Source organism: Sorex araneus, chromosome 5 (assembly GCF_027595985.1).
Source record: "Sorex araneus isolate mSorAra2 chromosome 5, mSorAra2.pri, whole genome shotgun sequence".
Taxonomy (NCBI): domain Eukaryota; kingdom Metazoa; phylum Chordata; class Mammalia; order Eulipotyphla; family Soricidae; genus Sorex; species Sorex araneus.
The window spans coordinates 98,957,037-98,970,380 of NC_073306.1; the positions used below are offsets into that span (position 1 = coordinate 98,957,037).

General features: G+C 44.9%; 1 protein-coding gene across 1 annotated transcript in view; it reads left to right on the top strand.

The window, feature by feature from the left end:
• Window positions 1-777: 777 nt before the first annotated feature.
• Window positions 778-13,344, top strand: part of AKAP10 (A-kinase anchoring protein 10) — a 73,537-nt gene continuing 60,970 nt past the window's right edge. The window contains exons 1-2 of the mRNA XM_055137968.1: window positions 778-1,050; window positions 9,134-9,181. Coding sequence (XP_054993943.1) covers window positions 963-1,050; window positions 9,134-9,181 — 136 coding nt within the window. The 5' untranslated portion in view covers window positions 778-962. The remainder of the gene's footprint in view (window positions 1,051-9,133; window positions 9,182-13,344) is intronic.

Here is a 13,344-nt window from a genome sequence, read left to right on the forward strand (position 1 = left end):
GAAACGCTATCAACAAAATGGGCAAATCTGTTTACTTGCTACCAATACTGATGTATTTCAGTAATGGTGAAAAAACCCCGAATCGTCTCAGCCAAAATGCCTCCTCTCAGGGCTTGTTTTCCACATTCGGCACAGGAAGGGCTCCGTTGTATTAAAACAAAGAAGCAAATAAAACAAACAAGCCCCAGTGAACATTTAAGACCATGCTCCTTCCCAGCAGGATCAGTTACAACCAGAACCCATTCGCGGTGCAAGGTACTGAAGACGCTCCGGCTTAGAGCAGAAGATGCACCACAGACACGAAAGAGCAGGCAGCAGGAATCGCGGGAGGGGTGATCTCGCTGTTGCACTCTCTTCAAACTATGAGCATCTGCAGGGATCGCACTGCAAGCACGAGATCTTCGCTGGCGCTGGAACGGAGGGAGCCTGCTACGAAGGCCGTTTCCCGTCCCCACGGGGAAGCCAGGCACTGGCAGCGCGCGCGCCGCGGGGCTCGTTCTCCGGGTAAGCGGGGGGTGGCGACGCAAGGGGAAGCGCATTTGCCGGCCAGGGCCGTTGAGTCGACGGCAAGGCCCTCTGAGCAGGCGCTGTTGGCACAGAGCGCAGCCGGTCCCGGGGAGGCTGCTTCGGGGAAGCTCACACGCCTGGGCTCTTCCCAAGGCAGCGGCTGCAGAGCCCATGGCGGGCGCGGGCGCGGGTCACGTGGCGGGTGCGAGTCACGTGGCGGGCGCGCCCCGCCCCCTCGCCGGAGGAGGCGGGAGGGGCGGGGCCGCGGCGCGGCCTCCCGTGAAGCCTCGCGCGGGGAAGGACCGGAACTCCGGCCCGGCGGCTTGTTGAGAATATGGCGGCAGGCGCTGCTGGGGCGTCGGGACGCTGCCGCGGGGCTCTCAGCCGGAGGAAGGGGCGCTCTCCGGGCTAGTGCGGAGGCCGCTGTGCTCCCGGGAGTCCGGGCCGGTTGCTGGATGAGGGGAGCCGGGCCCTCCCCGCGCCAGTCCCCCCGCGCCCTCCGGCCCGACCCGGGCCCCGCCATGTCCTTCTTCCGGCGGAAAGGTAGCGGGCGGCGGGCGCGGGCGGGCGGCGGGCGCTGGGGGACCGGCGCGGGGCGGGCGGGCGCCTCCGGCGTGCACACACCCGAGGCTGGAGCCGCCTCCCGGCGGTGGCGCTGCGTCCGGACACTGCCGCGCCGGGAGGGAGGGCTCCGTAGTTCCCGGGCACTGGAGCGCCTGGCTTCCTCGGGCCGGGAGGGGCCGGAGCGGCGTGGGAGCGTGGTTTCCCTCTGTCGTGTGCCGCCCCGTCTCCGCCGGCGGCTGGAGGGGGCTGTCCACGGGGACGCCACTTGCCGCCCGAGTCCGGCAGGCTCCTGCCCCCGGCCCCGGCCGTCCGGCGAGGGGCTTACGGAGGGGCTGGCGTTCCGTTGGAAACGCGGATGCACAGCGAGCAAGTATGGGTCTTTGAGTGATGGTGGGTCTTGTATCAGAGCTTGTTGCTTCGGAGAAGACGTGCCAGACAGAGACGTTTTGCTGGGTAAAAGTCGGGCTGGGGCTCGCCCGACGGCGCCGCGAGACGGAAAAGTGTCGATTCACTTCGCTGCTTTCCCGTCGGCGACCCGGGATTCCTGAGCCTCCCAGTCTACTAAGAAGCATATTTTAAAGTGCATAGACATTTAGAAACTGATGCTTTGTGATAAATATATTATGAATTTATACACCTAAACAGTGCTAAAAGAACGCAATGGAATGTTAAGATAGGGCGAGAATAAGCATTTAAAGTACCCGGATAGTTAATGATTGCCTAATTTGTTTGACCTGCTTCAAGTTTTGTCGTTTCCCCTTTTGAAAGGGGAAAACTATTCAATGTGTAATGAAGGAAATTGGGTGTTGCGCAACAAACTATTGTCTCTATTCACCAAGTACTTTGAATATCTTCTGTGCTGGGCTGTCAGCTTCGACCAAGGTGTGCTGGCATAGACAGGCAATAAATAAATAAATCTCTTTTTTTCTATTTTGCTTGTTTGCTTTTCATTCATTCTTTCTGTTTACAAATTAAAGTGTTATGAAAGAGATCTGAGGAAGGAAATGTTTTGGTTGGATATAAGAGAAAGGCCTTTGCCAGAAGATATTGAAATTTAGAGCTGAAGAGTCAGTAGGAAGTAACTTAGAGATCAGGAAAGAGCATTTTCGAAGAAGATGAGGCCAGGGGTTAGTGTCCTTCAAGAAAGGAAAGGCCACTGTGAGTTAGGCAGAGGAGGAGATAAGGATGATAAGGATGATTCACAACTATAGTCCAAAATTAGATTTCATTCCAGGAGCAGAGACAATGTTAATTTAAAAATTTAAAGTGGAGGGGCCAGGGCAGGTACGGTGCTTGCCTTGCATGTGGCCAACCTGGATTCCATTCCCTGCATCCCATATGGTCCCCTGAGCCCTCTACCAATGATTACTGAGTGCTGCTGTGTGTGACCCCAAAACAAAGCACGGTAGCACTGTCTGTGGCACTGTCATCCCATTTTTCATTGATTTGCTCGGGTGGCCACCAGTAACGTCTCCATTGTGAGACTTGGTACTGTTTTTGGCATATCGAATATGCCACGGGTAGCTTGCCAGGCTCTGCAGGTACAGTCAGGTACCTTGCCAGGCTCTCCAAGAGGGACCCAAGAATCAAACCCGGGTTGGCCTCGTGCAAGGCAAATGCCCTACCCACTGTGCTATCACTCCAGTCCAAAACAAAAAAACCCTAAAATTTAAAGTGGATTTAAAAATATGTATTATATATAGTAATATTTTTGTGTGTATATATATGTGTGTGTGTGTGTGTGTGTGCATAATTCTAGAGGCCAGAGAGCTAGTATAGAGGTAAGATACAGAGGTAAGACACTAGCCTCGTACCGTGTTTTATCCTCCGTACCGCGTGGTTCCCAGAGCACAGAGCTGGGAGTAGCCCCTTGTTATCACAGGTGTGACTCCTCACCCCACCCACTAAAAGTAATTCTATATGCAGTTTGGCAACTGAATATGGCAGAAATAGTAGTTGGATATGGTCCTATTTAGAAATTCATCCGACCTTTAAATACCATTTAAAATTTCTACCTATATACCAATGATAGCCAAATTGGTATCTACAGTTTGGATTCTCTTTCCTGAATCCGGATTGGTATCAACCTGCCAGTCTTTATCTCTAGCTAACATATTTAATGGAAAAATTGCAAATAGATTTATATGTTAGCAGATAAAATGGATTAATCTTTAGCTTTATCAAAAATATGAGCTGCATTAAAGTTTAACTCCACATTTAATCCTCCAAAAAATGGTACATCTGTATTTCTCATCTCGATTTTATTTCTGGTCTTTTAATCTCTTAGACTTAAGCTTTAGTGCATACTTGAAGTTCTTAAATCTATTTTATTTTATATTTGACTAGTCAGCAAGTCTCTTCTATTTACCCTACAATATCCAAAATCCAACCTCTGACCATGAATATTGTGCTCTAAAAAGTCATCTCTCCTTCAGGTTCAGGACATCCTCTGGAAGGTTTTCCTTCCCTATCTTGGCTTAAATGTCCAGAAGCTGGTGTTTTGAAAAATGAAGAAGTCATTGTTTTGCCATGATTTTCAGTTTGGTTTCCCTCCTGTCCTTGGCATATATTTACCAACTACCTTATGACACACCTGTATTCATATTCCTCCTGTGGCTTCCTGGACGTGGCCCTCCATAATCAAGGTCCCATTTTATCTCCCTTTACTGCTCATTCCTCTGTATACCCCCACCCCCACCCCATCACTCCTTACATTCCCACCTCTGGAGGACCCTTGCACTTGGTCTTTTGCTCCTATTCTTTGATCATTTGGTATCTTGGTAAAACTTTCTCTGACTGCCCTATTTAGGATTGCCATTCCCTGATCCCTGAACTTCAATCCCCTTATCCTACTTCAGATGTTTTTTTTTCTCTACAGTGATTCTGTTGCTCCATATAGTGTATTAGAATGGCAGCTGATTTGAATGAGAGGGTGGAGGATTTCTGGCCATACCCAGCAGTGCTCGTGGATTATTCCAGGCTCATGTTTGACCTTAGTCCGTGTGTAATCAGACCCAGGCCTCCTGCATGGATTTTTGTGCGTAGCTGTCCTCATATCTGGATCAGTGCCTAAAATGTTTTTGAATAAATTAAAGATAAGGAAAATACAATAAAAAGCACTGTAGCACTGTCATCCCATTGTTCATCAAGTTGCTCGAGTGGGCACCAGTAACGTCTCCATTGTGAGACTTGTTACTGTTTTGGGCATATCAAATACGCCACGGGTAGCTTGCCAGGCTCTGCCATGCGGGCGGGATACTCGGTAACTTGCCGGGCTCACCGAGAGGGACGGAGGAATCGAACCCAGGTCAGCCACATGCAAGACAAATGCCCTACCCGCTATGCTATCGCTCCAGTCCAATAAAAAATAAAAAAAAACTAATAGTAAATATTGTGTGCTTAGAATCTAAATGGCAATATGAGAACAGATTACCTGATCACAATTGGTGTCAGTTAGAAATGGGATCATAAGGGATGACGTCTGAGAAATGGTGCTTAAACCGGATTCTGATTGAGGACAGCCACCCGTGTTACGTAGAACTGCATTCCAGACAGAAATGAATACAAATGTCCTGAGGCAGGCGTGAGCTGCTGTGTTTAAAGAGCAGAAGGTAGAAACTAACTGGTAGAGGATGAGGATGTGCTTTGGAGATAGAAATAATGACCTCAGTACATGCTGGCAGGGAAATAGAGAAAGCTTTGTGGACAGAGCTTGAACTAGGAGGAATTAACTAATCCTCTTTTCTTACTTTTTTCCCCTCTTTTATTAAAGACAGTCCCTTCTGTCAGTCTTCAGTCTTGAATCTTGGCTGCTGGGGGTGGTGGTGGGTGGATAGGTGGTTTGGGCTCACCCTTGGCAGTGCAGGGCTTATTCCTGGCTCTCAGGGATCACTCCTGGTGTTGCTCAGGCTACCACATGCAGTGCTGGGGATCAGACTGGAATTGGGGGTTGAACTTGGATCGCCACTTGTAAGTGCCTTATCTCCTACTGCTTCCTCCTCCAGTCTGTCTTCACTCTTGTGATATGTGTGAGGGGGAAGAAAGGAGTAAAGAAAAACTTTGGCCAGACAGTGACACATACCTTTTCTATTCATACTTTTAAAATGTTTTAAGTTTTTAATTTGCTTTCATTTTTGTGGAATGAAAGCATATTAAAAGACTAAATGTTTATATCTTAAGTGTACAGTATTACTGTATCACATTCACAGTGTGTCACTGTAGCTCCGCTACAGGTGTAGGACCCTTTTAGCTCACTACCTCTCCCATCTTTCACTCTCAGTAAAATTGTTGCTGTTGTTAGAGCCTTGGTTTTATTGTACATTGTTTTCCTTACATCTTTCTATCTCACCTGTAGTTGATCGTTATGTAGTTATTTTTCTCCTTCTGACTTACTTTGCCTAGCATGACCGTTTTTAGTTTTAGTCATGTTTTAACAAAAGATAAGATTTCATTCTGAGACTGAGTAGTATATGTTTAATTACATCCTCTTTATCTTGCACATCTTCCTACATCACCTTCATTCTTCATCTGTTATTGAGTTATTTCCAAATCTTGGCCGTTGTAAATACCGTTTGAAGGAACATAAAGGTATTTGTGTTCTGTCTCGTCCCTGCAGCTGACTGCAGAGGCCTTGTGGCGGTACAGGCGCCGGAGAGCAGCTAGCTGGTCATCTGCCAGCCTGCTTCCCTTTTGCTGGGGAAGGGAGTGTGTGTTCAGTGGTCAGGTAGCATTTCTTGCTCAAATCATAGGCAAGGTGGGAGCCTAGGAAAGACCTCTGGTTTAATCCAGCTTTTTGTTTTGTTTTGGGCCATACCTTGTGGTCCCAGGCTTATTCCTGGCTCTGTGTTCAGGGGGTCATATACAGAGCCTGGGATCAAACTGGGGTCAGCTGTGTGCCTTAAACCCTTTACTATCTCTCTGGCCCTAATCAAGCATTTTAAAGTTAAGGATCATGAGTCATTGGCAGAAAGGATGGAAAGTAAAATGTCACTAAGACAGGTGAGCAATGCCATGGAAGCTAAAAGACATTTTTTAGAAAATAAAGGGGGGGAAGTATTGTGTTGTATGTTACTTGCCGGGTCAAGATAAACAGAAATTGTCACTTAGATATGTAGAAGCAATTCATAATGCTTGTAAGTGAAGGAGGGTGTGGAATGGATTAAGGGAAAATGTGAAATGAAGAAAATATAGTAAGGATGCCCTTTTCAAGAAGCTTTGCTTGGGAAGTAACAAAAGGGAGCAGTTGCTGAAAGATGCTGTTGGGTTGGGGGTAGGGTTTATTTGATTTTCAAAGTAAATGGTAGAGCAGAACCAGAGAATTCAGCTGCTTTGAGTTCAGGAGGCCGGGTTCTGTCCTGGGAATTCCTATGGCCTCTCCCGCACTGTCAGGAGCAGCTCCTGAGCACTGTTGGTGTACCTGTGCCCCCAAAGGAAGAGCCCCAGAACATTTGTATGCTTGTAGGGATTATTTTGTATAGAGGGAGATCTTGTAGCTTTATAGAGAGGGAGAAAAGGCGATGTGTTTAGCATGAAGAAAGAAAGAAAACTTAAGGGGTTGGGATAACTGATGGTTGGTTTGCAAAGGACCTTGGGTTCAATCCACGCCACTCTATGGCCTCCTGAGCACCGCTTTGTAGCCCTGGTGGCCCCCAGGACCATGGAGAGGCCTTTCCAAAAGAAAGAAAAGATCATGGGAGGGTTAAAAGTAAAAGGATGAGACACATGAGCAAAGTGCAAACAAGTGTAATCTTCTCAAATAGCACATGTGTGTGTGCGCGTTTGGGGTGTGTGGCGCGTTTGGGGTGGAATGGAAAGGAAGAGAATCCTTCCCAGCTAGAACTGATTGTACGTAAACGTCTACACATGGATCATTTAAAGTCTTTAGTTTGGTATGCAAGTGAAAACAAAGGACTGAAATGTATGGAATTTGCAAGATGTAATTGAGGGCTGTAAAAGAACTGAGTATACTGTGTTCATTGACAGAATTAAAACCAGAGAGATGGGAGCATTCCCAAATGAATCATTGCGTTGGTGGTCCTTACAAAAAGTTCTACAGGTTTAGGGCCAGGGCAAGTTGTGAACTGTAGTGAAAGGAAGTTTGATGCTAAAAAAAGAGGTGAAAGGAAGTTTTGCTTTTTTTAAAAAAAAAAAAAGTGAAGATGGTTAAAATAGTCATGTGGAAGTACAGGAATTGGTGACAACTGTTCACCACCTTGGGTTTGATCCACAGAACCACGTGGCCCCTCTTCTCCTGGTGCAGCCATGGATACCCCCAAGCAACGCTGGGTATGGCCCTCGAAGTCCCTGAGTACCACTGGAGTGGTCCTCTTATTCCTGGCACAGGAGCACTGCATCCTTGGGCTCTTCCATTTAACAGCTTGACTGGTTGGGGTGGGGACCCTGGGTCTTCCAAACACATTCATTGTGTCGGGTTTGCTAAGTTTACCTTGCATCTTCCTTAGATACTACATTGGTAGCATATCTACAATAGATATGTTTTGCATGTATCATAGAGAAAGCAGTATACTTTATTCAAGGGAAAGTTGTATTAAGCCTGAAACATTATTAAGTGTGTACTTGATGAGTGATACAGAAGTAAGATATGATGCACAAAAGTCTTCACGTGTGTCTAGTAGCCAGTTCCATTTTAAGCCATGTTTTTTTCATTTGAAGTCTACTATATACTGTAATTATTAGTGTTCACTATTATTCACCTAATTTTATAAGTCAGGAAACTTGAAACTCAGAGAAATAAAGTAACCTGTCCAGGATCAGTTCCAAGGCTATTAAATGACAAAACCAGACAAAGATATTCTTTTTTTTTTTTTTTTTTTTGCTTTTTGGGGTCACACCTGGCGATGCACAAGGATCACTCCTGGCTCTGCACTCAGGAATTACCCCTGGCTATGCTCAGGGAACCATATGGGATGCTGGGAATTGAACCCGGGTTGGCCGCATGCAAGACAAACGCCCTACCCGCTGTGCTATTGCTCCAGCCCCGGACAGATATTCTTAATGTTGTGTCCTTTAATCACTCTGAATCCGGTGTCCCAAACTTATTTGGTCTACCACGCACTTTTCAGGAAAAAAGTCACTCAATACTCCCCTAGAAATCCACCTTCTTTAATCATAAAAACAGTACTGCTCCTCTTCCCCCTGCCCAATTGAACCCAGGGTTACTTACCACCCCTTTGGATTACTCCTGTGCACCTCCCCAAGGAAGGGATGAAACACTGTTCTAAGGTATTTTTGAATGTTGTTTAAAGGGAATTTAGAATAACTTTCCCTGACATCTGCCCTGTCCCTCTCCAAGGAAATTAGTCCATTGTTTTCAAAACTGTGCAGTCAACTGTTAGAATAAGCTTATCTCATTTTAATTTTTTTATTATTATTTTTTAAAATTTTTATTGAATCACCATGTGGAAAGTTACAAAGTTCTCAGGTTTATGTCTCAGTTATACAATATTCAAACACCCATCCATTCACCAGTGCCCATATTCCACCACCAAAAATTCCAGTATACCCCCCGCCCCCGCCCCCCATCCCCAACTGTATAACTGATGAATTTCACTTCATTTTCTCTTTACCTTGATTACATTCCATATTTCAACACAAAACTCACTATTGTTGTTGGAGTTTCCCCCCAAGAAAGACAGCCCTACTACCAAGGAAGCATTTGATGATTAGTTTTCCATTAAAAGATTGTATGGTTTTAGTTTTTAGAAAATGTTGCACGGCCGCATTAGCGGCCGCGCGGTTCGGAGTTGTCCCAGTCCCGCATCCCGGAGCCGTGTTAGTTGCTGCTCAGTGTCGCCGGGGCTCCATCTGGAGAAGGTGTGGTGGCTGCACCTCCTCCGTCTGGATCCCCAGTGTTGCTGGCCCGGTCTCGGGTCCGGAGCATTCTCCGGCCGCGTTGCTCACCAGAACGCCCGGCTTCTTCTCTGTTGAATGTGGCAAGATGGCACAGAGGGTGGGCCGGGGCCACCTGGAGGCTGGGCTTTGTCTCATTTTCACGCTATACAGAATGGGTCCTCTTGACTAATCTTGTTGCTCTTTTTTTTAGTGAAAGGCAAAGAACAAGAGAAGACCTCAGATGTTACGTCACCTAAAGGTGAGCTCAGTGACATTATTATAAAACTGTGCTTTACATTTATGAATTTCTTTTTTTTTTAATTTTTTTTTTTTTTTTTTTTTGCTTTTTGGGTCACACCCAGCAATGCACAAGGATCACTCCTGGCTCATGCACTCAGGAATTACTCCTGGTGGTGCTCGGGGGACCATATGGGATGCTGGGATTCGAACTCGGGTCGGCCGCGTGCAAGGCAAACGCCCTACCCACTGTGCTATCACTCCAGCCCCTGAATTTCTTTATTTTGTATCTTTCCCCCTTTTGATATTAATCTTTTCTGTCATCTAGTTGCTTGTAAATTTTTCTCTGATAGAAGATGTAGTCCACAATGTCCATATTATACATTTGATTGTTTCCTAAAAGCAGTTCATTGACTTCACTTCATAAAATAAAAAGTGGAGGGCCAGAAATAATACAGTGGGTAGGTGTTTGCCTTGTACACAACTGACCAGGTTGGAGCCCTGGCACTGCATATGGTCCCCTCAGCCCGCCAGGAGTCATCCTTGATTGCAGAGCCAGGGGTAAACCCTGAGCACCTCTGGGTTTGGGCTAAAAGCTAAATAGATAAATGAAAAGCGAGGGTTTATGCTTTGCTTGAAGTAGGCCTGGGTTTGATCCCTGATACTACTTAGTCCCCTGAGCACAGCTGGGTATTGGGTATGGCCCAAAAGAACCAAAAATCTCTTTAAAAAGACTAGAGAGCTTGTGGAAGAGCATATATGCCTAGCATGTGTGAGAACTTGACTTCCATCCTAGCACCAAGCATCCCTCTCCCCTCACTTCCCAGGACCACCAGGTAGCTCCCAATTGCCTGATCCTGAACTGTCAGATTGTGCTGCCTGGTACCAGCTAGAAATTAGCCTCATGAAACATAAATGAAAAGCAGAAATACTCAACTAAGCAGTCTGACGTCTGTATGAAAGCACTGTCACTTACAAGGCTTGATTTTCTGTTGTTCATTCAGAAATGTTTATTCAGAATGATGCTTCATCACTTTGGGTGGATGGCCTTAATTTAAAATGTATTCATAGTATGTTACTGGAATCAATGTATTATCTATAGTAAGTAATAGCTTAGAACAGACTTGTTTCCTGTTGCCAGTTGGGGGAAGAGGGGTGGCGGCGCACCAAGTGGTGCTAGGGACTTTTTTTAGTTTGTAATATCTGCCATAGTGTTAACCATGTATCTAGATTAGAATGGGAAAATTACAACAAATTATTTCTATGGTCATTATATATAAATTCCACAAATTATTTAGTCTACAAGTTGCTACTTAGATTTTTATTTCAAATGTTTATAGTGTCTAGCATTGAGTATTAACTCTTTATGCTCAATTTGCCAGATATATCAGTTATAACTTAATAGATTTATAAGAATAGTGAAGATAAAAATAACCTTTCAGCCTTATTTTCTGCTTGTTCTTGATTATATGATGTCGGTTGAATCCCTTGTTTATACTGATTGCTTTTTATTTATTTAATTTACTTTTTGTTGTTAATTGTGGGGACCTCACTTGGTGGTACTGGCTAGATAAATAAAAGCAAGTAAAGCTACCATTTGTTGAGCACGTATAGCATACATATTGTGATCTAGGTATTAGACAAAACTGACCAGACCAGTGACTGGGATCTGGCCCTTACTGAACTTGCAGATCTCTGTAGAAGGGAGACTGGCTCAGATGGCCCCGGGGGTGGCTTGGGTTAGACTGGGAGTAATGGAAATGAAAATATCTGGACAGGTCAGTTTAGAAGGTGAAAAGGATAAAACCTCGTTATTCATATTTGTTAGTCACTAAACAGTGGGTTAGTAGGTAGAGGGACATTCTAGGGTAACCCCCATCCTGTGGGCTTCCTAAGAGTGTGACTGGGGAGAGGTTCAGTTTTGGTACATTGAATGAGAGGTGCTTTTGAGACATTCATAGGGAAGTTGAAAAGAATTTCATAGGGAAATTGAAAATTAATTTGAGGGAAATGTGATTAAGTTTGATATTTGGGTATATTTGACTTGAGATGGTAAAATCAAAGTAAGGAACGTGAACAGTTCGGGTGTTAGAGTGGTTGTACAACAGGGAGTGCGCTTGCCTTGCAGGTACCCAGCCTGGGTTCAATCCCCAGCACCCCAGGGGTCCCCTGAGTCCTTCAGGAGTAATCTCTGACCACAGAGCCAGGAGTAAGCCCTGAGTGCCGCTGGGTATGGACCCAAAACAAGTGAAATGCTAGTGGAAAGTGGAGGTACAGGCTCAAGGCCCAGCTCAAGGAGTGGCTTTGCTAGAGTTCTGTTCGCATGGAGGAAGCCCTGGGAGCTGCTGTGGAATGAGTGCCCGAGACTTTCCCCTGAAATTAGTGAGAGTTGGTGGTTCTTTTCCTCTCACTGTTTTAGGTCTGTTTTTGTATTTTTATCTGTTTTGCCTAGTTTTTATTCTATTTTAATTTTTTGTTTATTTCTGGGCCACATCCAGTGGTGCTCAGAGATTACTCCTGGCTCTTTATTCAGGAATCCTTGCCACCTCGGGGGATCAAATAAGGTGCTGGGGATAGAATCTGGGTTGGCTGCATGCAAGGCAAGCATCCTGCTTACTGTACTATCTTGCTTGCCCCAACTTGAATTATTTTTACTTCTGCACAGTGGACTTACACTACATTTCAGGCCTATGTTTTGTGACATCCCACCTCCCTACCTCGAGAATGCACACATCCTTCCTTCCGTCCACGATTACCCTTGCTAGGTCCTCTCCCCTCACTGTGCTCACATCTTGGATCTTTTTTAGCCAGCTCAACTCGTTGTTGGGGTCTGCTGTGACTGGTCCTTGTTCTCTTAATGTTTCTTTCTATGCCACATATGATGAGGTCATTCGTAATTTGAATGTCTTTTCTCCTTTGACTTCCTTTGCCTAGCATGATACCCTCCTTTTCTATCTAAGTTGCACTGAACTGCAAAATTTTATCTGACAGCTGAGCAGTATTCCATTGTGCATATATGCCATAATTTTGTTAGTTTTTTTTCTCTTTCTAAGCTCTAAGAGGGATCATTGATAGAAGAGGAAATGAAGAAAATTTGAGAAATACTGTCCAAGTAATAATTAAAGACTTGGATAATGTGCTCCCTAGTAGGAAAAATAAAAAGAGAACCTTAGGAAGAACAGTAGTCATGGAAAGAGATTATCTGATAACAGTGAGCATTTAATAAATAAATTAGTAGTAAAAGGTAAGAGGGAGGAACAAAAAGAAAACAGTGAATAACATGGAGACCAAAGGAAGGTGAGCAGTCAAGAAGGAATACATGAAGGAGCTGCTGATTGTGGTAGAGAAGGCAAGAAACCATGTAAAATGAATAGCATTTGTGTCTTCATAAACATCTGATTAAAAAACAATTTCCTTAATGTCTAATCTTCTTATTTATTTCTTTTTCCTTAGTATTTTGTTGGTCCCAAGAGGTACTGGCCATCAGAGATACTGGAGACATACGATAACACTTGGCCAACTGGGCTGAGCAGTTCAATGCTATGGCCCAACAATGCAGACCTCCCTGAGTCCTGGGTGTTTAGGACCACCTGGGCCACCCAGCAGTACTCTGGTCAGTGTTTGGGAGGCCCAGCATTCAAACTCAGAACTGGAGCATGCAAAGCATGCATCCCTGACTGCCAGGCTCTCACCCTGGCTTGGCCTCACTGTTGTTTGTGTTGTATTAGCTATGTAAAGAATCTAGTTCTGCTGCCTGTGCACTTGCTAAAATGGTTTTGTCTTCAATTTATTGTAAAAAAAATAAAAACCAAACAAGACTTCTAAATTGAAAAAGTCCTTTGAAGACAACTCCATTGTAATTATCCCAAATATTATTGAATGATTGATAACTATAGATACCTGGAAAACAGGTATGCACATTTTCACTTTTGTCTGCTTCTGTAGCATCTCAAAAGAATAGTTGATTTAATTATAGTACTACATGCTCTTTATAGGAACTATTGCCAAATATTACTTAGATTCTGTGTCTGAGAACCATATGCTTAAGATTGTGAGCATTTATAAATCATTAGTCAGTGGTGCTAGTAGATGAAAGCTTGTTTATCGTGAGTTGTTTTTCGTGAGGATGTGGAATGCTGTATAGTTTCTGTGACCTGTGTAGATTCTGTCCTTTTTGCTATAGTG